The following is a 27,190-nucleotide window of genomic DNA, read 5'->3' on the forward strand; positions in this document are numbered from 1 at the left end:
GCTGGCCGGGCTCGCCGCGGGGCGGGGCCCGGCGCTGCTGTTCGGCGCGTTCAGCGCCCGCCTGGCGCTGCTGTGAGTTGTCCAGCGCTGCTGTGCGGCGCCGTTCAGCGCGCGTCAGGCGCTGCTGTGTATTGTGCAGAGCTGCTGTTCGGTGCTGCTGTCCGCCACTCTGTCCGTCACCGTTTAGTGCGCTCCGGCGCTGCTGTCCGGCACCGTTTAGTGCGCTCCGGCGCTGTTGTCCGGCGCCGTTTAGTGCGTCCCGGCGGTGCTGTCCGTCACCGTTTAGTGCACTCCGGCGTTGCTGTCCGGCGCCGCTTAGCGCGCTCCGGCGCTGCTTTTCTACGCCGTTTAGCGCGCTCCGGCGCTGCTGTCCTGCGCCGTTCAGCGCTCGTCAGCGCTGCTGTGCGGTGTTCATCCATCGATTGCCGACGTCCGCCAAGGCCAGCGGCCACTGGGACGGCCGGTAGCCCACAGAGACGGGCATCAATACGGCCGGCCGGCCAGGGGCGGTGGCCGCGCCGCACGCGTGTCCGGCCGAGGTCGCCATAGAGACCCGGCGGGCAACAGGGGGCTGCGAGCTGGCGGTGCGGGGGAGGCACGGCACGGAACAGTAACCACCAGCCAATGGGCGACGCTACGATGCTCTCGCCTGTGAGCGCTGCCGTTTGGGAGAAACACGAAACCCGAATTGGTTCTGAGGCGATTGATTCCTGCTGCACAGGCGCAGACCACGCCGCTGGCAGTGAACGCACCAAAGACGGCAGTGGCCCTTGTCCCATTGTTGACCCCGACTCCTGTATCCGGCTGGTATTGGCGCTTCCCGTTCCGTCGCGTCTTCTTGGTACCTATGTGTAGCTACTTTGAGTGATCTGATATTGCACGACACGACGACCATATGCATGGAAGGAGCCATCAAGATAACAAGGTTCGTTTGTACACGACGGCATTGTCACCGATTAAAGTCGCAGATCCCATGGTTTACATTTACTCAAAGGACTACACGTGTTCCCTGTTTTGCACGCTGTCCGTAAGACGCCAATGAATCATATTGTTGAAATATTAATGCTCTCATATATGTACTGAAACACGCAATATCGAGGCAAATGGGATTATGTGTTGTAAAACGACGTTTCATTCAATTCATAATGGCTTTGTGTTTTAGTCCATTCGACGCAGTACCCATCCATTATAAGCGCTCGGTCGCATAGGCTTCAGAGCCAATTCGGCCTAAAGAACGCAAAGACGGCAGAGATCCCAAGTGGGCGCTTAAAAGGAACGAAGTGCCTTGCACCATGCTCCCTCACTGGTTTGAAGTTCGTGTTTTTTTTTTCGTTGTCGTTTGCGAAGTCGTGATATCCCGGCACGAGTTCGGATTTCTGAACGCTTCATCACATATCTAGCAGCCTGCCTCTTTTGGAGAGCTGTTAAACCATATTACCACGACATCCAGACACGAAGTTCGTCTGACTTATGTGTACTGTCACCTTCCCCTTTCACCTCTCGCACACCAACTTGCCTCGGCGTGTATCCTTGTACTCTGGCGCCTGCGCCTATCAGCCATCGTACCAATCCCGACGGATACCTGTCCTGAACTGCGCACCAGGCCCGGTTTCCCAGCCGTCGTAGGTCCCAGCTGCTTTTCAATCCCGACGGATACCTGTCCTGAACTGCGCACCAGGCCCGGTTTCCCAGCCGTCGTAGGTCCCAGCTGCTTTTCAATCCCGACGGATACCTGTCCTGAACTGCGCACCAGGCCCGGTTCACCAGCCGTCGTAGGTCCCAGCTGCTTTTCAATCCCGACGGATACCTGTCCTGAACTGCGCACCAGGCCCGGTTCACCAGACGTCGTAGGTCACAGCTGCTTTTCCGACTCCCGATCCTCCTACAGCCGTGTTTGCCCTCCCCGCACACGCATCTGCCCTGGACCTTGCTACGGTCCCCGTCCCCGGCCCGCCCTACCCAGCTCTGGGTTCAATGCGCGGTCTCGGCGTCATTCCCCATGCCGCCGGCACCAGCGAAACCCTGATTCCCCGCCTGTGTCGGTCCCTGCAGGAGGTACATGTGTGTGGTGCAGGTCTGCGGTCGGCGCGCGCTTCTCGCCGCCCGCGCGGCAGGCCGTCATGCAGCGTTACCATCCTGAGGTGGGCGTCAGCGACTGGCCGCGGTGGCCAACACGGCCACAACAGGCTGACGACTGAGGGGCGCCGCGCGCGTGTCTACAGCACGACCCCCGGATTGCCCCCCCCCCCCCCCCCCAGATACCGCCCAGGAGGTATAGGAGGTAGGAGGTATCCCCCCCCCCCACACACACACACATCTGGCGCTCGGCGCCGAGCGGCCGCGACGCGCCATGGAGGCACAACATACCTCCCTCCGAAGGGGTTGAGAATGCTCCAAGATGTATGTTGAATCGATCATTGTCGATCAGGCTAATGAGTTGACTCGGAATGAGCCCTCTGTGGAATGCGATGCGTTCCCGAAGCAACATTGCTGCCTTTAATGACGTGACACATGTCTAGTGGGAAAGCAAAGCCATCCAGTGCGATTTAGCAAGGACTGCTCGAAGTCCAGGGCGGTTGAATTCAAGCAGCAGGCTCCAGCAGGCTTCAAGCAGCAAGGTGGTCCAAAGTTTTTACGGCTCTCCGGTTCTCGGCGGCGGCGGATGTTCGACTCGGGCCGACGCTTCGGCCCGGCCGATGGCGATGAGCAAACTTCCGCCGTTCTAGGTCGGACTTTCGTGCGAGTGTCTCCACCCTCCGCCTGCTGTCCAGCAGTCTTTGATGGTCGGGTTATGGCTGCTCAGGGCAGGTAAACTGTGGCGTCCATTTCGTCACGCATACATAACAGAGGGCACAACGCAGTTATTGCCAGGCGCGCGCGCTCTGGCAGGGCCGTATTTTGGGCGGAGCCAATCAACCCGAGTGCTAGCGACCACTAGACGACCGGCTTCATAAGAACTGAGCCACTAGGATGTGATCGGCATTGATTTATCGACAACTTGACAAAAACAATTGGCATAATACCACAATGACGATCGTTGCATAGGGCAAAATTTTCCAGTGTTTGCCATCGCAGCCAGCCCTTGCTGAAAACAACATAGACATTGATTCGCCCCGAGTATGAGTAAGTAAATGAATATTCACTTGGGCGGTGCATCGGGAGAGAGGCAAAACGGCTGCGCATTTGAAACAAGCCTAGCGATTCAGCTGCTTGTGATGGTCGAGAAGCTGCTCTGTGAAAGGAACTACAGATATCTCATAGCTGCGGAGTACCCTGATTGGGTTGGTGCAGCGGTGGAAATTATCACAATCGTTGGGGCACACCACGTCTCGAGCCACTTCTTCCTCCCCAACGTCTTTAAATGCATTGGTAATGTTCAGAAGTGCTGGAGGGGCGGGGTCAAGCCATCCGAAGTGCCTGGAAGGTTTGGTCCATGCTAATAACTGGGTGTGTTGTGTTTAATGGAAGTCGCGAGCATTGCTTGGATACGACGCATGCAAGGACAGCACGTACTTGGATAAAACACGTACGTATTGTTCGTTGCGTGCACAACGAATTTACACAGCATTGGAAATATGCAATGATACGAACATATGCACCGATTGGCAACAGCGGCAGATGAGACAATTCACCATGTGTTTAGTCATAGACAAGTTTGCAGCAAGCGTGCTTTGCGAACGTCCACCCTAGCCAATGTGTGGTGACACCGTTGTGATTTGTCGCGGGCTCAGTGGCGCTGGTTGGCTGGATGTTCTAAACGGAGACTACTCATCGGCGCCAACACCGCGGCCAGTTCGACCATTCCTGGCCGTCCATGCTTCATGTGGTCTGGGTGCTGGGTGGTCCCCACCAGCGATCTTTGAACCACTATTCAGGAGTGTGCAGACGTGGTGCACCCCAAGGCCACGTGCTCCCCTTACCGCATCTATTATATGCATTAATACAACCTAACTGCTTGAGGGCGTGTGCTGCTGTTTGGAAGCCCGTGCCACCTCCCACCCTCCGTCTGCAGGTCGTCGTCTTCATGGACGACAGTGTCATGCAAGTCTCCATCATCAACCCCGGGGATAAGAACGCACCGCCCAAGACGTTCACCTTTGACGGCGTATACTACATGGACTCCATCACGGAGAACATCTACAAGGACATGGCCTACCCGCTAGTTGAGGGCACGCTGGAGGGCTACAACGGCACCATCTTCGCCTACGGCCAGACCGGCTGCGGCAAGTCCTTCTCCATGCAGGGCATCCCCGACCCGCCCACGCAGCTGGGGCTCATCCCACGAGCTTTTGAGCACGTGTTTGATGTCATCAGCACGTCCACCGAGACCAAATACCTGGTGAGGATTACCGCATACTGCCCCCAGTGGCATGGCGTCATTACCGGGGCAGTATACACTACGGGTAAACGATGATTCGACGCTTTGGTGACGCTTAGAATTAACGTTTCTGTGAGAAAATGATGGGAAGCGGACAGGCCGAGCATGATGTGCATTGAGCACAGCTGATGGAACATTAGGTGATGCTGCAGGGCAAGATATGAGTTACCACGCTCGAGTCATGAACTCATAGATAAATTCATATTGAAGCGAGGCATTAACAGCTGGCATACGTCGCGTACTAACGAATTACCTGACGGCGATCGGTACTAGGGTTTCGCATAACCGAAAACTCTCACGGTCATTAAAAAGCCAAGCATACTACACATAACACGCATGACTTGAGGTCCAATGTCATGCTTTGCAAACCATCATTCTGGTCACTAAGTTTCTGCGGTGGGATGGTCGTGACGGTTAAGTTCAGCAACTTGCAGGAAGGTAGGGCCAACGGGCTTGAGGTGTGCCAGCTGGTTCTCCACCCCAGAACCGCCGTGCTCGACCGCTAACTCCCCTCACCACGTTTCAGGTTCACGGTTCGTACCTCGAAATCTACAACGAGGAGATCCGCGACCTGCTGGGCAACGACCCCAAGAAGAAGATTGAGCTGAAGGAGCACCCGGAGAAGGGCGTCTACGTGCAGGACCTCAGCCGGCAGCCGTGCCACAACAAGGACGACTGCGACATGCTCATGCAGAAGGGCTGGAACAACCGCTCCACCGGCGAGACGCTGATGAACAAGGACTCGTCGCGCTCGCATTCCATCTTCACCATCTTCTTGGAGATGATCACGCCGGCGAAGAAGGGGAAGGACCAGTTGCGTGCCGGCAAGCTCAACCTGGTCGACCTGGCTGGCTCGGAGCGGCAGGCCAAGACAGGTACAGAGCGGCGGGAGCGGGCTCGGACAGGGAGAGCTGCGCCCTGGCGGGAATGAGGATAGGTCAGGACAGACGCGGGATGATGGGAGTAGAGCCAAGGGAACCCAGATACGGGATGATAGTGTGGACATGGCAAGACAGATACTGCATGGGGGGAATGGGGACGGGCTAAGCCAGGTACGGATTGATCCGATTTTGGGTCAGGCGTAGAGTTGTATGTGACGGGGGTAAGGACAAACCAAGGCGGGTCCGCGCTGACACCAGTGCATGCCGGGAAGGGCCGGAGGGGGTGTGCGACGTCAGCTGACTGTAGGGAGGGAGGCACAGACAGGCAGGGGTGACTGGAGTGAGCGCTCGCGTGAGCCCGTCGGTGCCGGCTCGATGATGGATAGCGCTCATACGCAGCTCATGGAATGGGGCGGGGTCGACCCAGCATGACGACCTAGCACAGCGTCATCACTCAAAGCTGGGACCGTGCCCAATCCACATGTGGCTGCTTTGAATCGGCTCTTAGGCCCTGGTGAAGTAATTCACGCGGCAAGGGACGAAATTCAAAAGGCTTGAGGTATTCAAACGTGTGTAAGTTAGATAGCTTGCGGAAGTGCGGAAGCTTGCGCACAAGCTGCGCATCGCTCTCAGATTGTGCGGGACGCAGTAACGCCCGTCGCTCAGCCTGCGCCTTCTTCCCACGGCTCCAGTGGCACACAGGGCTCAATCGCAAATGCTCACCCTTCCGGACGTGCTGTTTGCATTGCTCCAGCCCAGGCCTCAGAACGCACTTCCCACGGCTTCTTGCTTGCATCGCTTTCCGGCGAGCCCCATAACAATTAGCTTACTCCTGCGCTATGCAATTATTTGAGTAATGATAAGCTATTTTTAATCTGCATGCGGGAATAAGGAGCTCTTAATAAACTTCCGCGGTTGGAAGCCCGCATTTTTCCGTGGCATTTACGCTTACGTATTGATTTGGGACGATCCTGGCCATTTTCGGCTGTCGCGGCAGACACATCCAGGGCAAACCAACAGGTCATCTATGAAGAGCATCGATGCGCTGGCTCCGTAAGCTGGGATTTGGGGGTATGGAAGGAAGAAGTGAGGGGTTGGGCTCAGTACCAGCACATTTGGAAGGTGGCTGAGGGTCCATGTCCTGGATACAGATCTACACGTCATGCCAGCAATGCTCAATATTTCACAAAGCAGAGGATGCGTGTTTATGTGTTTATGTCTATGTGGTGATGTGTTTATTAAGGTTTGTGAGATGCAGTGTTTCCGTGCCGTATGCCCGAAATAGTCAATGTCACATGACATTCATAAGTTCGACTTACCATAGTTGACTTGCAAAATATTTTCGATGGGGAATTTGGAATGCACAGTGGCCGGCTGAAAGTGCACTATTCGAGGACGCTTTCCATCCCTATTGACACATGCGGTCATGACGACCCTGGCATTCAATGCAATCTTTCATTCATACAACAGCCTATATTATGAGACATTGCCTCCAGCCCCCAGCAGCTTCTCTCGGTTTGTTGGCGCTCTGTCGTCATCGCTCTGTGCCCGGGCGTGTCGGCGGTGGCGGCAGGTGCCGGCGACACGCACGCCGGTGCCGCGGCCGGCGCGAGCCGCCGATTCGGCGGGGGCCAGCTGGTTATGCCGGCATCGATCCATGCCATAAGGTGGCCGGGCCGGCCTGTTGTGTGACGTACACGGCGCGGCGGCGGCTCGACGGCCACGGTGCGCCGGCTACGTGCACTGTGCGGGCCGCTCTGTGGAGGACGGGCCGGGGGGGGGGGGGGAGGGGAGCGGCACACACCATTTGCAGCTTCGGATGTCGTAGCAGCCCAGAAAGGCATCATTGGGGGCCCTCATTTTGTCAGCGATTCGGGCGTTACCGAGTCTAGAGATCGATTTATCGGCTGTTCCAAGTCAAATAGGCTGGTCGATTATTCACAAAAGGCAGCAGTATCTGTGATGGCGAGCGTTAGATTGGAAGACATCAAACCGAGCAATGATGTCTACATTCCAGCGGCGCCATGGATTTGCTTTGGCACTGGTGCAACGGAGCTATTCATGCCAATACGTACCGTCACCGTGACCCTTTGAATAGCACTCACGTGAGGCACAGGCACACCAGTCAGAGCACCTGATTTATGACGTAGTCAAAATCAAGTCCAAATACTCCAGAGCTCTGACACGCAGGATTATAATTGAGAAGGCGTGGACTCAAATATGAAAGTTCAATTCCTGAGTCAGTGAGAACGTAGAAAGCAGCCTCGACTCAAACCGCAGGATTCAGCAAGGGCCAGAATCAGGCACTGAACGATACTGAGGAACCAGCAGGGGCCTGGATTCAGTCAGTAACAAGCATCGGTATAATAATAACAGAAGCCAAGGTTTAGCTCGGGACTAGCCCAGTGATCCAGCAACAGCCGATAGTCAGCTTACAATATGGCAAGAGATGCAAAACAAGCTAGGATAAACCCGGGATAAGGTGGAGGAACCCAGCAGGAACCGCGGTCCTGTTTTGCAGGACCGTCAAAGGAACCAACAGTAACTACGACATTATCCATTTTTTTGCCAGGAACAAGTGCCTATTCACACCTTCACTTAATTCCCAGCCATAGTGTTGGGTGCCTACCGCAGAATGCAGTTAATAGACCAGGTTCTCATGAAAGCTCTTGTTAGTTTTTTAGGGCCACATGTCTCGCACGGTGAATCACCAATTCTCGTGTGGATGATCGCGATCAGAATTCACAGGAACAAGCTCAGAAAGGCGATAATGAATAACTCGTGTGCGCAACATCCTGGGTGGGTTCCTGCGCCGACGGCATCCAATGCTTTGCCTGAGATGAAGAGCGCACTCTGCACCCCACTTTTGTAACAACCGCTTTAGAAAAGGCGTCAAAATGACCATGCATACATGTAGTTAACGATCAATAGAGATGCGCAACAACCGGCTACCAATTTGCATGGCCAGAACACAGCCCGGTATGTCAGCAGTACGCAACATATATATATATATATATATATATATATATATATATATATATATATATATATATATATATGCATATATATATATGTATATATATATATATATATATATATATATATATATATATATATATATATATATATATATATATATATATATATATATATATATTACAGATTATTAAAGATTTTGTCCGAACCCTTTTATTGGATGGATTTTTGGGATCATAGTCCACATTACGCATTTAGCAATGTGTGTTGCGTGAACCCTGATCCCGCCAACCGATTGTGAAATTTCAGGTACACGACAGGATTCTGCTGCGAAGGTTTATGTGCCGTAATGCTCGGCACGTTCCGCCCTCGCCTCGGACGTCACCTGACCTTTAGCGGTCGCTGCCACCGGCCAATAGCGAGCGATTAAAGTGTTCCAAGCCCAAGGGTACCGCGGTTGGACGACTCGGAGGGAGACACTAACCAGCTGAGCTATCGGGACGGACAATCTACTTGGCCATGGACAATTTTGGACTCTTATGCCATGCTTTGCTCAAAACAAAGCTCGCATGGACAAACACTGGTCTTGCCAACTACCGATGTACTTATTGTGCCTCTTCCACAAGTGGCACACGTGTCCACCCCGTGGAAGCCGTAGGACCCAGGCTCTTGGAAAACCATCCCTGAAATAACATCATATCTTTCTTAATACACTTGTAGGTGACCGGAGAAACACGACTTTGTTATTAAGAGCGTAATCATAATACACGCTTTTCATTTCATTTCAGTTTATGATTGGGCTATCCACATCGATCAAGTGGAGGAACGGTCTCCAGGAACGCTTTAAATATCTTCAGGGCCACATGGAAAGCACATATGCTGCTTATAGCCATTCCTCTCAAATTGGGAGATGCTCCACCCATCTTGACTCCCCCGCGGAATTTTCCAACAAAGTTTCATTTCGCGACTCCCGTAAACCGGTAGTCACAGCATATTCATCCCTTCGTTCCAGTAGCCATGCTCTGGTCAGCTTCCTAAGGCTGCTGAGGAAACAAAGCGAATCGTGTTCTATATTTTGTATCCGCTGTGTCCGCCTCTGTATCCGCGCTCTGTATCCGCCTCGATATCTGCTATGTCTGCCTCTGTATCCGCCTCCATATCTGCTATATCTGCCTCTGTATCCGCCTCTATATCTGCTATATCTGCCTCTGTATCCGCGCTCTGCATCCGCCATTCTGCATCCGCCCTCCCGCCCGCTTCGTCCGCTGTTTTGCATTCTTACACACTTCGTCTTAACGGGGCTGCACTGCGCGCCAGCTGCCGGTCGGCCCCGGCCTGGAGCCGCCCGGCTCCATTTTCGATGGAAAAGGACCGCGACACACATCGTCACGTCCCTTTCATTGAACGCCAGCGACTGGATTTATTCATATCGCTCACAGGGGTCATGGCGCAACCTGCTACGCCCAGACGGCTTCCAGCCCTCGGACGCTCCGTCAGCTGTAACACAGTCTTTTAATGCAAGAGGCGGCAGGCGGCAGGCGGCAGGGGGCTAAGATCAAATTGTGGAGCAGCGCAGATTTTGGATTTTTCCTTTTCCAACTTCCTCTTTTATGTTCTGCAGTGGAGGGCGAAGACAAACATTAGAAGCTAAGTCCCAAACGGGGCACAAAAATCACCCATGGCTGTAACAGCATCACTCACATTTTACCTCCCTCTTCAAATCCCTTAGCTCTGAAGCGTTCTGAGCATGAAATCCTACCCACCTAGCCAAGATTGCTGCCTTCCGTTTTTGTACTTTTGATTAGGTCCCCTTTAAGCTATAACCGTAACGTTCATAACAGTTCATGCGTATTTTACAAGGAGTAGCTGCACTTCGAGACTTTGCTCTTAAACCGCCTTTAAAATGCAGCCTACTGAAGGTTAAATGCACACCCAGCTCCTAGCTTCTGGAATAATTTCCGAACCGCACCAGGCGTACCCACTACATTCTGGTTATTCTGAAAAGCTAATTTTCAAGCATTTTGAAACGGCTGAAATATTTGGATACTGGGACAGTTCATGGCGTCATAACGTTATCAGTGAGAGTTCGTACAACAACGTTTCCTGCCACAGGCAACCAATGATTGTGACTCTTTTTGTTTGGGGCAGTTTCATGTACTTATTCCAACGTTTGTGCTTTTGCCGGTCTGGGTTAGTCGCATTATAGCGGGTTACATCAAGCCTGAGGTCAACAAAACAATTTATTTGAGGTCATCTTATAACCATCGAACCGAAAGGATGTATGCCGCTCATTTGTGCCATACACGATATAACTTGCGTGTCTCTTAACAAATTACCACTGCAGAATGGTACTACGGCAGTTTTGCCAATGTTGGGCCGATGCACCCTTTGATTATTTCTTTCTAGTCGACGCTCATATGTCAGTGTTAAATTTTCGGAAAATTTTGGAGGCTTCACCTCCCTGTCCTCCTTTTCGTTCCAAGACCAGAAACCATCATGTCTAATGAGGTCACGTAAACCAGACCTAACTTGACTTTGATTTGACCTTTACCCACATCGCAGTATGAATTTGACCTGCGAGAACATGCTTTTTCTTGAGTGCCAGCTAAAACATTATACAACCAATCTTACCGATGTTATAGTTAGCTGTTAATTCGTCCGCGAATGTTGATGATTTTTATGCCAAGCCTGTAGATTATCTCTTAATGCTTCTAAACTCTCCATGTTGAGCCGTGAAGTGGTGAGGGGTAACCCGTAACTCACAAACGGGTGTGGTTGGCAGAATGCCCGAGCCAGTGTCATTGGGGCTTTACGACGCACTCAGCTGCTGAGGCTATATGGCGTCGCCTGCCTCTCGCCATGGTAGGAAGGGCGGGCAAAGCGGGGAATCGAACCCCGTACCTCTGGTTTCCCAGGCGTGCAGTGGTAAACGCAAACGCCTTAACCATTACACTACCGGCACCCTATACCCAAGCCAGTAACAGGTGATCGGTTGTAAAAACGTTCTGTGGTAACGATATATGCTCACCATATAAAGCAAATCAGCCAGCCTGCGGTATCATGACAGAACACCAAGTTACGTCGCACACCGTGCGCTTTCTATTTAGGCATCAACCTTCCCATTAGCTTCTCTTGATTCTAGTAAAAGATCTGTAACAATAAACTCTGCACTCATGTTGCCATAACCGTTACAGCGTTGTGGGACATGCCTACGATATCTTTCAGCAATACGTTGCTATCAAATAAGGATATATTGATGGTTGACTATTCCCTTAAAATTCGGACACAGCCATGGTCATGAGGGCCGGTACGCATCGATCCCGCCATGCCTTGCAATGAGGCCCTGAGCAACCAAACTGAAATCGGATTTCAGAAATCCTCATCTGCTTTAACTTTAAAACGTTATAATCCAACACGTTGCGAGCGCATGCACTTTTTTACATTGCGAGTCGGTATAAGTTAACTCTATCACAATGCTAGTAAATAAGAAAGATCATGCATGAAAATGCCGACTTCACAAAACACGCTGTCCCCAATCACAACAAAAAACGGCTTATTCCAGTACCTCCATCTAACCTCCTGCTGACATCGTATGGATTTGGCTGCATCAGCATGCACACGCATCATTCGACTATCCTATACGATGGGCATGGCGCCGATAGTTGCTCTTAATCTTGACACGAGCCATGCCACAGGCGCGACTGGGGACCGACTGAAGGAGGCCACCAAGATTAACCTCTCGTTGTCGGCGCTGGGCAACGTCATCTCGGCGCTGGTGGACGGCAAGAGCAAGCACATACCCTACCGGGACTCCAAACTCACCCGACTACTACAGGCAAGGCTCAAGGATGTCGGTGCTCTCTTGTGTGAACGGCTCCGTCTAGGTGGCGGTTCTTTCTGTGTGGTACGCGTGATGTCGGCTCAGCCGAATAAATTATGCATATCGCTGGTCGTCCCTCGCATAGATCTACGCAGCAGCCAGCGAGAAGCTCGTAGCCGATCGTTTGTGACCATCTCGTGTGCCACCTGAGAAGAAGGTCAAGAAGGATGCGACAAGGTCAACTGCGGTCCGATCAGAGCCTCGTGTTGTGACGTCGGAAAAAATCCGGGATATCCACGACCTGTGCCACCGGACTTCGTTTCCAGCCCACATGCCGTCGGCGTGCGTCGCTGTTGATATCTGCAGATACCAGGGCCAGCCGTCGACCCCGGGTCTCAGCGCCTTCCGTCAGGGTCAGTCGTCGACCCCGGGCCTCAGTGCCATCCACCAGGGTCAGCCGTTGACCCCGGGCCTCAGCGCCATCGACCGGAGCGTCGGCTAGCGTTAGCCGATGATACTGGTCCTCAGCCCCATCCACCAGGGTCAGCCGTTGACATTGGGTCTCAGCGCCATCCGCCAGGGTCAGTCGTCGACCCCGGGCCTCAGCGCCATCGACCGGAGCGTCGGCTAGGGCAGCCGATGATGCTGGTCCTCAGCCCCATCCACCAGGGTCAGCCGCCGACCCCGGGCCTCAGCCCCATCGACCGGAGCGTCGGCTAAGGTTAGCCGATGATACCGGTCCTCAGCGCAATCCACCAGGGTCAGCCGTCGACCCGGGCCTCAGCCCCATCCACCAGGGTCAGCCGTCGACCCCGGGCCTCAGCCCCATCGACCGGAGCGTCGGCTAGGGTCAGCCGATGATACTGGTCCTCAGCCCCATCTACCAGGGTCAGCCGTCGACCCCGGTCCTCGGCACAATCGGCCGGAGCATCGGCTAGGGTCAGCCGATGATACTGGTCCTCAGCCCCATCCACCAGGGTCAGCCGTCGACCCCGGTCCTCAGCACAATCGGCCGGAGCGTCGGCTAGGGTCAGCCGATGATACTGGTCCTCAGCGCCATCCACCAGGGTCAGCCGTCGACCCGGGCCTCAACCCCATCGACCGGAGCGTCGGCTAGGGTCAGCCGATGATACTGGTCCTCAGCCCCATCCACCAGGGTCAGCCGTTGACATTGGGTCTCAGCGCCATCCGCCAGGGTCAGTCGTCGACCCCGGGCCTCAGCCCCATCGACCGGAGCGTCGGCTAGGGTCAGCCGATGATGCTGGTCCTCAGCCCCATCCACCAGGGTCAGCCGTCGACCCCGGGCCTCAGCCCCATCCGCCGGAGCGTCGGCCACCGACCCTGCGCCGCCACGACGCTCGCGTGACCGGGGTCGGTTAGGCCGCCGCCCGAGGGCCGGCTCGGGCGCTGTTTTTCTAACCTGGTCAGCGGATAACGGTTCGAGTTCCCGGCTGATTCGGGCCAACGGCCGTGAAGTTGGCGCGACGGCGCACGAGGGAGCGATTCGGCGGCTGAAGACCGCTCTCAAGGTGTGGAGGGGAGGTCGGTGCTCAGCGTCCATGAATTTCAGCTGAATCTGTCGATGCAGACAGGAAGCTTGACTAGCCGGGGAGGTACAGACGAAGGTAGCTAGTTGTTTATGTTGATCTCCTGAATTAGAGTAAGCACGCCTACGAATCAAACTCCCGCCCTTTAAGCTATGCAAACGGCTTCTGCTCACCATAATCTCACCGGGGTCGCTAACTGGCACACCTAAACTTTGCCAGGACCTCGGTCTGACCGCGGTCTCACCATTGCTGCTAGTGTCATCCACTGCCTAACATACCAAGCTGACCACTACTCCCACCAGATAAGTCTTGGTTTACATCAACTGGGACGTCGGATTACACCAAGCACCTCTAGTTTGGTCGCGGACCGCCTGGGGTTATGTCCTCAGTTTCGCATACTATCACTGATATCAAGCGCTGTCCATGTCCTATAATCTACTGTGTGCTAGTATGCTGTACTATACATGTTGAATGCTCAGTGATTACCCAAGCCAGAAGTGAAGGATACCATCAACAACTGCTGGGCTATTTATCGTCGTGTTTTTCTTTCTTTGTGTCTGCAATGCCACACCAATATATATGCACATATGCGTGACCAATATGTATGTGCATGTGCATGACCAATATGTATGTACATATGTATGACCGATGTGTTTGTACATGTCCCACTCTTTCTGCCATCGAAGCACGGGCTCGTGGTCCCCTGACTCACGAGATATCTTCTGCGTTGCCCGCAATGTTGCTGCCCTCACGGAGTTCCCGTCGCGTCAGGCCTTTTAAGATCTATTATCCCTCTTCTCGGTTGCTTTGCAATGCGTCCTGCTACTAGGCCTAGCAAGGGTAACAGATCAACGCTTGCAAACAATTGTTTCAGCGTGAATGAACGCTGAGTCGCTACAACACTTTCTGCTTCTTCGTCGTCATTTTTTGGAATGTGGGCTGTCGTGATGTATCATTTTGGCGATTCTAGATTTCAAAACATTGCTTATAGCAGGGGAAACTGGGACAATGGGATGTTTGCTCAGAAAAGTGTGTCCGCGATGTTTATTCAGCGCCAAGCGCGTATTCGCCAGCTGTGTTAGCTTTGTTGGCGCCGACTCCCCGGTTGCGTGTGGCACAGACCTGGTTTCGACCGTATCGCTGCCCGGCCTCAGGAGCCACGCCGGCCAGGGCGCCCAGCTTCAAGAAGCACCCTCTCGGGACTGCGTGTGGCGGCGGCGCCTTCTGCACCAGCCGCGGCGCCGTCAGTGAAGGACTGGGGCGGGCCGCTCCGTTCCACCCACCGCTGGGGCGGGCCAGGGGGGGGGGGGGGGGTTGTCGGGACTGCCGTGCGTGGCATCTAGGGCAAGGCCGTTCCATTTGTACGCGCGGTGGCATGCGTGGCCGCCACGCACCCCATTCACCCGCCATCGACCGGCAGCCGGCGCGGGGCGGGCAGGCGAACTGGTGTGACTGGTGACACCGCTGCCGCCACGCTGGCGGCGGTGTCACCACCCCACAGTTGACCCGCCGCCGCCGGTGATCCACCGGCTTAGGCGATCGCTTCCGCTGACCGAATCCGCTCAAGCGTCAGGTCGGCGTCGCGTGAGGCGTGAGACAGTGCTCCCGCCACAAACAGACGGCTTTCCTTTGGACAATGGGCGACGTTAGCGGGTCGAAACGGTGCGGCGCGGGCGGCTCTGACGGCGGGTCGCTGCCTGCAGGACTCGCTCGGCGGCAACACCAAGACCATGATGGTGGCCTGCCTCTCGCCGGCCGACAACAACTATGACGAGACGCTGAGCACGCTACGCTACGCCAACCGCGCCAAGCAGATCAAGAACAAGCCCAAGATCAACGAGGACCCCAAGGACACGCTGCTCAGGGAGTACCAGGACGAGATTCGCAAGCTACGGGAGCAACTTGGAGACGGTGGTGCGCCGGCGCCCGCCCAGCTTGAGAAAGGTCGGTAGATGGCTAACTTGGCAGGGGCGGATCCAGAACTGCATCACGGGGGAGGTCAAGGGCTGCTTGGAGGTCATCTCCCCAATTTGAGGGCCCTTTGTGTCAAAGAAAGGAAAAATATTGTTAGGATAGGTGTTCTCCATCTCCTCAGGACATGCCATTGCCCCATCGCTCCTCGAATGAGACCTGTCGTCGCAAATTGACATAACCATTTATCACGATGGAGCGGCTGCTTGCACTGCGGTCGGACCTTTGCATACGCTTTCCTGCATTATTGGTGATAAATAGTCTACGGAGAGCAACACTGTGCCCGCTTTTTACTCTGTCATTGGCACTATTGATACCCCTGTCTTCTTCAGTTGCGTTATTTTTTCGAGATTTTCTCTCTCCTCGCCACGATACATTTACACGTACTATGTATTTCTCTCCATTTTCTCAGTTGTGGACGAGGAAGCTGTTGCCAAAGAAAGGGAGAGGCTAAAAGCCGAGTATGAAGAGGAAATGAAGAAAATGCGTAAAGAGCTGGAGGCTCAGAAGAGGTTAGGAGAATCCACCGGAGGCCAAAACAAAAAGAAGCTAGAAAAAGAAGCAGAGAAAATCAGACAGGAGTTCTTGGAGCGGGAAAAGAGGCTTAAGGTCAGGCTCATTGTTGGCGTCGTGGTATCTGCGATGCTTTGAAAGAGACAGACCAAAGGTGGAGTATGAAAAGTGGCTGAATGTGAGGGGGAGAGAGTCCGTTGCGTTGCTACGTCGTTTGCAGAAAGGGGAGTTATGCACGTTTCTAATATTTAACCTTGTTGTGGTTATGAGGATGATGCACTTCTGATAAACATGTGGCAATGAAAGCATGTGATGTCGACGATGACACATGAAAGCGTTCTCAGCTGGCTCAGTAGCCATACCAGCCCGTGATTCGTGCCAGTCGGACAGGATATTACCTCTGAAATGTCGCCGGGGGACATAGTCCTGCGCACCGGCGGCTCGGGGCAGTGATGGGAGCCACTACGCTTACGCCGGCCATCACCTGATCAGCTGCTTGGACGTTCGCAGGAAGAGCTGGAACACCAGAGATCCCTGCTGACCGGCGGCGCCATTCCAGACAACGTCGATCCGGAGATATACGAGAAGTACGCGCATCGCATTAAAATGTCCTAGGACGGCTGCTCACGTCTTGCAGCAAGTCTGAAGTTGATTAGATGCAAAACTGTTAGATTGACACCATCTGCAATTGCTATCCGGTCGTTTGCCGCGTGACTTTACACGTTCGTCTATTTATTCGTGTTTGTCATGCAGATCAGAACACATGCCCTGATGTAGGCCGTCAGCTGCGGTAACAACAGCGGCGAAATCAGCATAATCTCAACGTGCATCCCATTAGTGGTGTATACAGACCGCTTTGCACAACAGGCTCGGCTCGGCTCAGCCCATCCCCTCCCCTTCCGCAGACTGAAGACGCTGCAGAATCAGATGGTGGGTGGGGAGCAGGCCAACAACCAGCAGGCCGTACAGAAGCGCAAGAAGGTCAGCGAGGAGGTGCAGCGACGTCGCAAGGAGATCGCCAAGGCGGTGGGTCGCGGCGCGGCCGAGGGTGAGGACGACGACGAGATCCTGGTCAAGGCCTACGATGACGTCCAGGCCACGCTCAAGGCACGCACCGAGCTCGCCAAGAAGATGAAAGTCCGGGTGCGTATGGGTGAGACGTGCAGTCGGGCGGTTGGAGACCGGCTCTGTGGGCGCGGTGATTGAGTTAACTGCCGCGTTTAGCATGGTGTTAGTAAAGAGCTAGTCTCACGAGCATTGCCTCCTGTTTTTGTTCGAAGGTGATGCACACTGATCATTATTGTTATCGGTACTTGAATTACTCAGTTTCCCGAAGCTATTCCTGCAGTTGCTGTTGGCGTTTGGGTGCAAGCTACGGCCGTTGCATACATCTTTAGATATAATTGCGGTTGTTGGTTCTGCTGATATCCAGAAGTAGCATCATTATTCAGCCGCTGCAAGACAGGCATGGCTGCATGTCACCGCTGCCCCCGCATGAAGCAAGTAGTGTCCTCTTCACTGGCACCATTGCTCGCTGGACGAACGGCATCATCCGCCGTCGCCGTCCTCAGTTGCGGGCACAGGAGGAGGAGATCCGCGACATCCAGCGGGAGTTCGCCACAGAGCGCGACGACTACCTCGAGACGATCCGGCGTCAGGACCAGCAGCTGAAGCTGATGCAGCAACTGATGGAACGCGTGCAGCCCACCATCCGCAAGGATTGCAACTATGCCGACGTCGAGGCCATCAAAAAGCAGGCGGTGTGGGACGAGATCGACCAGCGCTGGCGGCTGCCCGATGTCCAGGTGGTCAAGACCAAGCTGCCGCCCGCCGGTGAGCCAAAATTACAGACTCTTTCAGGATCAGACGTCTACGCTAGCCTGTTCTACATTGTTGGCCGCCGGTGGCGTGAGCGCTTTCTTAAAAAATGGGTTCTTCTTCTGACGCAGTGTGCCCCTAACTGCCAGGTGTACGTGCCACATGACTATTGGACATTGCCATCTGATGACATACGGGTTTTAATCCTTAAATTACGTGTCTAATACCCGTCTCCGCAATGGGCAAGGATTTCCAGCGGTTCAGTTGGTTAGAGCACCTGCCACCCAATTCATCCATCCGTGGCGGGGTAGGTTCGAATCGCTTAAGGCGCCTGCTATTGGCCCCTGACTGTGCTGGCCTGCGGCCGCGCTAAAGAACAAGTCACTTCAAAGGGCAGGACGGACCGTGCCGTGCATCTAGGCACGCTAAAGTATTCGTCACCAAATTCTGCAGTTCCCCCGAAATTACACGATCAGATGGTGGGTTCAGGCCTCACGCAACCAGCACTGCCCAGCATGGGCGCTGACTCTAGACACCAAAAGCATCCGAGCAAGACAGTGGCGACTGAATTTGTACAACCAAAGTTTTAGAAAGCTTGACCCCACAAGGGCAGCCGGATTGGTGTGCCGACTGTGGCTGTGGAGTGAGCGGCGGGGCTCTGCAGCCTCGGCCCGGCACCGTGGGGTTGCCGGCGCCTGCGCGCTAACCGCTGCATTCCCGGTGCCAGGCCCCTCCGGTGTGCTGGGCGGCCCCGGTCTGAGCAGCTTCAAGGGACCGGGACAGAGCGGCGGCCGCGCGCCCTCGCAGACGGCGCCGGCTCGACTCGGCATCGCATGGGACAGCGAGGAGGAGGACAAGTTCCTCAAGGTCAGCTCCACTCGACGGTCGTGGTGTAGGTCCGGCGGGGAAAGACGCACGGGTTAGCTGAGGGTTGAGGAAGGATTTTCCTTCGTTCGTTGGGTTTCGCTGCTGCTATAATGAAACAGCCTCAAGCTCTGCCTTCATTCCAACCGGACTCCCAAGGTAAGTCAGCCAGATATGGATAGCCCTTTCAATTGTCTAATAACTCGTGTTTTCGTGTCTTGCTTGTCACCAGCCACACGTCATCGAATTTCATCTTCATTCAAAATGACAACATAAAGGTATGAAGCAGTATGGAAGCCCTGATCTGTTCCACCACAAACTCGTTACTCTTCCAGCGGTTGGAACGCAGTGCTGAGGAGAATGTCGCTGGACAGTATTTCAAACCTGCTGGAAACCGGCAAGCAGAAATATTGTTCAAAACTCAGCAAACAGCGGAGAAAGCGGCCAAACTTAACCAAGGTGAGGTGTTTGCGAAAGCCAAAATCAAAAACCAGCCTCCGGATTCGCTTCATTCAATCATCCATGCACCCATTGAAATATAATTACGAACCACGCTTCTTCGACATGGCCTCCGTGGCGCGCTCCTCAGTTCTTATCGTGACTGATATACCTGGCACACATTCATAGCAATTTTGTCTTGATCACGTGACAGCGATGGTATTTCAGAGCCGTAATCCTCCGGCAGCTCTTAAACACACATTGCGTGCCAGCGAGACAAGGTAGTCCTCTTTGCTGCGAAACCGCCGTCATGTGCACCAATGAGCCATGGTTACATCCTAATCCACGGCGAGGATTCACTGTTCCACAAATGGTTTTACGACGGTCGGTGACGTGACAGCTCGCCCATGATGTGTGAGTCCTGACGACTGTCGGTAACGTGGCAGCTCGCCCCTGGTGCGTGATCCCTGGCGACGGTATGTGATGTGACAGCTCGCCCCCGGTGCGTGTCCCCTGACGACGGTCGGTGACGTGACAGCTCGCCCATGATGTGTGAGTCCTGACGACTGTCGGTAACGTGGCAGCTCGCCCCTGGTGCGTGTCCCCTGACGACGGTCGGTGACGTGACAGCTCGCCCCTGGTGCGTGTCCCCTGACGACGGTCGGTGACGTGACAGCTCGCCCATGATGTGTGAGTCCTGACGACTGTCGGTAACGTGACAGCACGCTCCTGGTGCGTGTCCCCTGACGACGGCCAGTGCCGTGACAGCTCGCCCCTAATGCGTGTCCCCTGACGACGGTCTGTGACGTGACAGCTCGCCCCTGGTGCGTGTCCCCTGATGACGGTATGTGATGTGACAGCTCGCCCCTGGTGCGTGATCCCTGGCGACGGTATGTGATGTGACAGCTCGCCCCTGGTGTGTGACCACTGACGACGGTATGTGATGTGACAGCTCGCCCCTGGTGCGTGATCCCTGACGACGGTCAGTGACGTGACAGCTCGCCCCTGGTGCGTGATCCCTGACGACGGTATGTGATGTGACAGCTCGCCCCTGGTGTGTGACCCCTGACGACGGTATGTGATGTGACAGCTCGCCCCTGGTGCGTGATCCCTGACGACGGTCAGTGACGTGACAGCTCGCCCCTGGTGCGTGATCCCTGACGACGGTATGTGATGTGACAGCTCGCCCCTGGTGCGTGATCCCCGCCCCCGTCGTCTAACTTGGCTCCCACGTCAGTTGCAGATCGCATGCGCCCCAACGGGGGCAATAGCTTCGGTATGAGCTTTAGTCACAACGCCCTCAACACGTTGACCAATTTCAACGGCTCGCTGAACGGTTCGTTGAACAGCAACAGTTCGAGGAGCAGCTCGTGGGGCAACTCCCCAACCGGCCACCTGGGACTGACGAGCTTCGGTACACCCGCCCGCCGGCCGACCGGGACCTGCCCGTCCGCTCTGTGCTGCGTGCCGTGCCGTGCCGTGCGCTTGTGTGCGGGTCCTCGCACGTCCTCCGGGCCGGCGGTGCCGCGACTCCGCCTGGCCGGTCGGGTCCCGGGGCGGTTTGTATCCCGACGGGCGGGTGGCACGCGGTCGCGGGCGGCAGACTGGCCGAGCGCTAACGCACTGTGCCTGCTGCGTTCCAGAGGCGCACTCCTCCAATGAGAGCTTAGGCAGCGGGAGCCCCTCCGGCTCCCAAACCTTGCTGGACACTTCGCTGAGTTTCTGGTCGGCGTCCAAGCAGTGGCTAGGTACCTGGCTTTCGTTGTGGTCGGGCGATGTTGCCACTCGCCATGCCCCTGTCAGCCACGCCCGGCGCGGTGGTCGCACGCGCACTCCATGTCCGGTCCGCTTGCCAAACCCTCGCCGCCACCGCAGGTCATGACCTCGCCTCTGCAGGCCATGACCTCGCCTCCGCAGGCCATGATCCCGCCTCCGCAGGTCATGAACTCGTCTCCGCAGGCCATGGCCTCGCCTCCGCAGGCCATGACCTCGCCTCCGCAGGCCATGGCCTCTCCTCTTGTCAGACCCTGCCCGGCTCTTTAGGACCGCGACCTTGCGGCGCCGTTTGCCGCCGGCAGCGTCTGTACGCTCGCCTGTGTTGCGATGTTTCTCATGCCGGATTTCTGTAATAGTCATGCATGAGGCCGGTAAAAATCCTTACGAATATCTAAAATCTGCTCACATATCTGCCAGTTGGTGTTTTAAACCTCCCGCTGCTGTCCGGGCTATTCAAATCTTTTGTTTCTTCCCATCACGTGGTTGTTGCGTATCCACGGACATACCAGAAAATTCACGATTCTGAGCGTACGACCCAGAATTCAGGCGGTCATTTGGCTTATTTACACATGCTGTGCATACAACTACGCATTCACTAGCGGCGTGAGGACAGGCAGGACATGTATCTTTCGTAACGCCCTGCCCTTTCTATCTGACCGCAGGCCTTTGCGGTCTCCCGCTATTTTTTCATGCGCCTTGCTCGGTCCGTGGCCGTGTGCATTCCAACCAGCGGAAGGGGCCCGTCCGAATCACTTGACAGCCGTCCTCATCCACCGACCCTTATCACGCGACAGCTGTCCTCACCTGTTCGCCCTCATCTCGCCACAGCCGGTTCTCACCTGGCCGCCCTTATGACGTGGCAGTCGTTCTCAACTAGCCGTCCCCGTCACGTGACGGACATCCTCACCTGTCCATCGTCATCATGTGATAACCGTCCCTACCTGTCCGTCCTCATCACATGACAGCTAGCCTCACCTGTCCGTCCTCATCACGTGACAGTTATCCTCATCACGTGGCAACCGTCCTCACGCCCGCTAACGACGTGGTGACCGGAGTTTGATCAGCGGCCTCGGCCTCGCGCCCCGCGTCCCCACGCCGCCGATACAAACTGTCCCGGGCCGGCGGTGCCTGGCGCGCCGGCAGACCGCACCGGCCATGCCCGCCTGCCCGCCCCGGCCGTGCACGCCTGCTCCCTGCACTGGGTGTGCGTGCGCCAGCCCGATGCGCGCCCGACTGTGAGCGTTGGACTGTCTTTGTCGTCACTGCCGGCGAGCGCCCAACTCTGAGCCGCCCTGCATGCGCCAGGCTTGGTGGGTCGGCCACGGTGCATCCCAACGACGGCCGCGTGGTCGGAGGTACGTATGGTGGTGCCGCCCGTGTCCGGGGGAGGTTATCAATGGTTATTGTAAATAGGGAGAACGTCCGACACATAGCCACTGCGGGGAAGGTTCGACTTCCCACCCTATAATTGGGGCTTGCTTTACTCCCCTGGCACTTACGTGGCGACGACACTTTTGGTAACGTCCCCCAGTTATTTCGTCCGATTATTCTGTCGGTAAAAAAGTCGGTAAGAAGCTCCTTCGTCGTTAGTTGCACGGAGCAACAGTCGCGTGCAACAGGTTTTCCGGTGAGTTAACGTCAAACAAGCTGTGCGCACTTCTTTTTTTGCTTGTTCCGTTCTTTTGTTTTTAAGTTTCAGAGGACCCCCGAAAGCCGTGATAGGCCTGTCGTACATGTTCAGCAGTAGTGATGTGGATAGGGCAGCTGGTCATGACCGTCAACGTCACCGTGCTGCAGGAAACACCTGCTTTGGATGAGAACGGCCCCCAACAACGTGTGTGGGAATCTGGAGTGGTTGAGAGCCCAGGTATGGCAGGAGACCCGTGTCATGAGTGAAAGAAGACCCCCGGCCTAAGCGCGGAGACCGGGGACAGTCGATGTCCGCGGCATGTCAGGAGGCCCGTGTCATGACATTTGTGATAACGAAGCATTGGAGCACAATGCGCCCTCCGGTTCAGAAGAGGTCCTTTTCACCACTATGAGCAGACTTCCGTGGCGACTGAGGGAAATATGTTGTTCTGCTCGAGATGAGTTCCCAGTGATATGAGGACAATATTGCAGACCTTATCGGATGATTTTATGGAGATATATGACCACTGGTATTGTACTGGGTAGGTTGTTACCAATACGGACTTCATTATTTTTCTATTATCATACGCTAAAGGTTGCTTATCCCAAATAGTTCAAAGAAGTAAGTCGAGTGGTTTAGAAAAGTGACAAGATGGCTGTGTACCAGCAATAACTAATTTGCCATCGTCGATGTTCTTTGAAATGCATACATGCATAATTGAGTACTGCATTGCGAAGCAAACGCATGCGTAATGAGGTCCGTGGCGATTTGCAGGGCCCGTTTATTGGCCAACTAACCTGTCGCCGTATTAAAGGGCCGAGACGCGACCACTGACGTGTGCACCTGTATACAATAATCATCGCGGTGTTGGTACACGCATAATTTCCCAATGATTTCAAATTCAGATACCCTGCCTGGCTGTAGTCTGTTAATTGCCTGACCTCGTTTGCGTATTCTTAGAGTATTCCCTTGTACAAAGTGGAAGTAAATATGTGTGTGGTGAATTTGAGCATATGGGAATGTAGATGTGGAAACACACATCTGTAGGCGATAACAAGGACATCAGAATTTTGGGCTATGCAATGCGGCTTACCATAGCCTTGAATAGCGTTCTCGTGGGACTGGCTTAAGGGGACTGCAGCCTGGCGAGTATGCTCCGTCCCTCTCCTGCGGTTCCAGTTGGGGGTCTCCTGTGGGACTGGCGGCAGGGCCGGGGGCAAGCTGGTAAGTATGCTCCGTCCCTCTCCGGCCTAAGCCAATGGAGAGCCCCTGCATTGTGGCGTTTGTGGGTGTGGAATGATGTCATGCGCCTGCATGTCCCGTTTGACGCATTCGAATCTGAATAACAGCTCCACGCTTCATCCATCCGCATTGTTGCATAATGCATGCCCTGTGTGCCGCGTGAACTTTGATGGCATAATATTTGAGACTGCATTGGTATTTCAACTATGTTGTCAAGTGGGCAGTATCAGAAAATTTACGGAAGTGCAGTTATCGTACCTAATTTCCATGCTGTCTGCCGCGTTTCAACGTGTTGGTCATGTTCCCCCCACTTCCTCATTGCGCCACCAGTCCGCTCCAATACTGTTGCAGGTGTAGGAAACTGCACCGCTTTAATTAGTTTGTGACGTAGGGAGCACTAGCTTAGTTTGCGCCATATAAAACAATAAGCAAAAACACTTTTCAACGATATTGACAATTCGTCAGCGTACTGGGAGGCTAATATCGCCGGCAGCATGGTTGAAAAGTAAAACATAGTATATGCGCCAGCAGCCATGCCATATTTCATGGTTATCAGCATAAATGTGCCAGCTCTCATGGAAGCAAGCCTAATTTTAACCTGTTTCGGAATATTTGCATCGGAAGTTGCTCGTGGAAGTTGCAGCCGCTGACGCGTCCTGTGGCTGCCCCTCAGGTATGTCCAGCTTCTCCCCCGTGTCGACGAGGAAACCCAACCGTCTGGCACCGGTGCACGACAAGAAGAAGAACACCATGGACCTGATATAGCCGGCGGCGATGTGTCGAAGCGGACGGAGGGTGGCCGTGGTCCTGCCCTCTGCCCGGCGTGCTGCAGCCACACCTTAGGCGCCAGCTGGCGCGCCTTGTGTGTGTGCATGTGTGTGTGTGTTCGCGGGGCAGCCTGCCCTCCCCGGAGTAGCGTTCAGTTGGCTCGCCAGCGCCGACCTGACCTTTGGGGATCCGGCGGACGGCGCACGGGCTGCTTATTGTTGTTAGCGAACGAGCTCAGTGTAATTCGGCGACGTTGCCGCGGCGGGCGGGTGGCGGATGTGCTGAGGTTTTTTGACGAAGTCAATGCTATTAGGTGGCTGCGCCAGTCATCTGGAATTTCGGATAAAAAATGATCACCAACTGGTAGACTCTTTCTGGACGCAAAACTGTATGCACGTTGTCAACCATGTTTGCCTTGGCCATAATTCATTTTGTCTCAGTATTTCCCAAGTAAATATTTGCATCAACACGTAGTCCTCCTGGGAGGATCTCTAACACATTTTCTGCGCACCGCGCCCAGAAATAGTGCTATTTTTTAAGACATCTGTTGGATATGTCTTTGGTGGTGTATTGATGAACGCTATTCGTGAGATGTCTTACTGCCACCTGCTGGTTGGTCTCAGAAGTTGTGGTTGGCATGCGCTGCACAGATGTCTGTGATACTTTCGGTGCAACGTGGCAATCAGTTGTCATGAGCACACAATTGCACGTTAATTGTTTCAACAGGGCTGAAAATTTTGGCTTTCTCGGAGATGACTGCAAACTTTTCGGTACTGTTCATTGGCAGTGTCAAGATCTAGCTCATGTATGCCTTTGGACATCCCTGGCAGAATTGTGAGCTGAAGTCTACTTTGCCACGTCATGAGTGTCACGTTGTGTACTTAAAGGATGAGGAGCGGGCAGTAATTTCGGCTTTGAACATAAGCCCATGGCGATGTACGGAAAAAATAGTCTCAAATGCCAAAGCGTACTGTTGGAGCCAACCTTTACCCTTGAGGGAACTGTCGCTCCTGTACTGAATATGCATCCGACTTGGGTTCTCCCCGCCAACGTACCCTCGTTGTCGATCTCGTGGGCCCAAGTAATTCAATTGGCTGTCAAAAGCGCAACGCTTCCGTCATGCACTTGACCTGCTTTGTTCACAGTGCGGGTCCCAGACCATCTTTTGACATGTCTCGCCCGACAAATATATGAAACCGAACCACTGATGCTGGAACCTTCAAGACCTAACGTTTTACTGCATGGTCCGGTCATGAGCTTATCTCAGCTGGCGCAAAAAGGTCTTGAAAGATGGGTCCATAATCTGCATGATGTTCCGATGCACGCAAGGCTTCAGGCGGCGCAGACAGTGGTTGAGCACATCTGCCTGTCAGCCATGTCTGTGCTGACCCAGACAAATTTTGATACCGGAAAGTGTGTATTTTATTGCTTGGATGGCGGAATGCCTGACAAGTGGGGCGTGCATTCTGATCCAATACAGCAGAGGCCCTCGTGGATTTGGTTTTTACGGGCCCGCCCGGCCCCCCCCCCCCCGAAAATATAACTGACAACCCCGCCGTGGCGTTCGTGAGCGGCTCCTGGACAAGCCACAGTAAGCAGCCCATAGAAAGGCATATTTGTCAGAGGCATTTTTGCAGGCAGTTTGAGAAGGTGTAGACGACTCAAACGCTTTCAGAAGCAGGCAAAAGTGCGTTCTCTGGCACACCAAACGTACCTATGAGGAGGGAGGGGAGAAGGAGAGAGAGGGGAGAGGGAAAACAGTTATGATACGTACTGTAGTCAACAGGGCTCCGGATGGCTGTAGTATGTGTACAATGGTGAATAATGCCCAGGTCCTCCCAGAGGCCACGGTTTTCATTCCCATGTGCGTGGGGTGCGTTTCAAAACCCCGGCGTTGATAAAACACCACCTGGCTGTATGGTGGACATTCCGTTAAAGTTGCATCGGTAGTGGGCAAACTGTTTGCGGTAGGTGCATGTAAACACGAGTCATTGGCATATTCAAGTTTGGGTATTATGATGCGCTGTGCATGCTTATGCGACAAACCATTGCAATGAAAACGGCGTGGATACTGAAAACACTTAGGCGAGCATTGCTTCAGAGATGGGCGGCCGGGACATCGGACTGCCTTCGTCCCGATAATGAGCAGACCGCTGAGGGTAGGTACATTGCACAGGGAGCCGAGTGCTAGAGTTTAACTGGGAGCTCGGTGATGTGTTAACACGCGCCTGGGTGGCCGCTTGGATGCCCTTCGCTGGGTGGGGGGTCAGTTTATTCCCCCCTCCCTCTGAGATCTCAGGAACTAAAAGGGCTGGGTGCACCAAATTCACAGGGTGTATTGGCCTGTATGTGAGCTCACTAAGGTCAAATGTTGATGATCCTAGGTCATAACCCTCGGGTCAAATAGGGTCAAACAATGTTAAACTCCAGGTTGGTATCAAAGGTATCCTCAGAACCTAAATACCTGTTCTAAGCAAAAGGTCACATGCTCATTCAAGTTCAATGACCTTGTTTGTTTGACCTTTCGAAGGTCATGGTGGCCAGAATCATAGAAGACTGCCTTGAGTT

General features: G+C 54.3%; 1 protein-coding gene across 1 annotated transcript in view; it reads left to right on the top strand.

The window, feature by feature from the left end:
• The window catches only part of LOC119112895 (osmotic avoidance abnormal protein 3), a 40,018-nt gene extending 14,190 nt beyond the window's left edge, over positions 1 to 25,828 (top strand). The window contains exons 4-15 of the mRNA XM_037237201.1: positions 4,013 to 4,339; positions 4,905 to 5,253; positions 11,931 to 12,070; positions 15,306 to 15,546; positions 15,986 to 16,182; positions 16,597 to 16,673; positions 16,992 to 17,229; positions 17,658 to 17,919; positions 18,632 to 18,771; positions 19,104 to 19,227; positions 20,850 to 20,954; positions 24,528 to 25,828. Coding sequence (XP_037093096.1) covers positions 4,013 to 4,339; positions 4,905 to 5,253; positions 11,931 to 12,070; positions 15,306 to 15,546; positions 15,986 to 16,182; positions 16,597 to 16,673; positions 16,992 to 17,229; positions 17,658 to 17,919; positions 18,632 to 18,771; positions 19,104 to 19,227; positions 20,850 to 20,954; positions 24,528 to 24,619 — 2,292 coding nt within the window. The 3' untranslated portion in view covers positions 24,620 to 25,828. The remainder of the gene's footprint in view (positions 1 to 4,012; positions 4,340 to 4,904; positions 5,254 to 11,930; positions 12,071 to 15,305; positions 15,547 to 15,985; positions 16,183 to 16,596; positions 16,674 to 16,991; positions 17,230 to 17,657; positions 17,920 to 18,631; positions 18,772 to 19,103; positions 19,228 to 20,849; positions 20,955 to 24,527) is intronic.
• Positions 25,829 to 27,190: the final 1,362 nt, after the last annotated feature.

Source organism: Pollicipes pollicipes, unplaced genomic scaffold, assembly GCF_011947565.3.
Source record: "Pollicipes pollicipes isolate AB1234 unplaced genomic scaffold, Ppol_2.1 Scaffold_7261;HRSCAF=8764_pilon_pilon_pilon, whole genome shotgun sequence".
Lineage (NCBI taxonomy): Eukaryota > Metazoa > Arthropoda > Thecostraca > Pollicipedomorpha > Pollicipedidae > Pollicipes > Pollicipes pollicipes.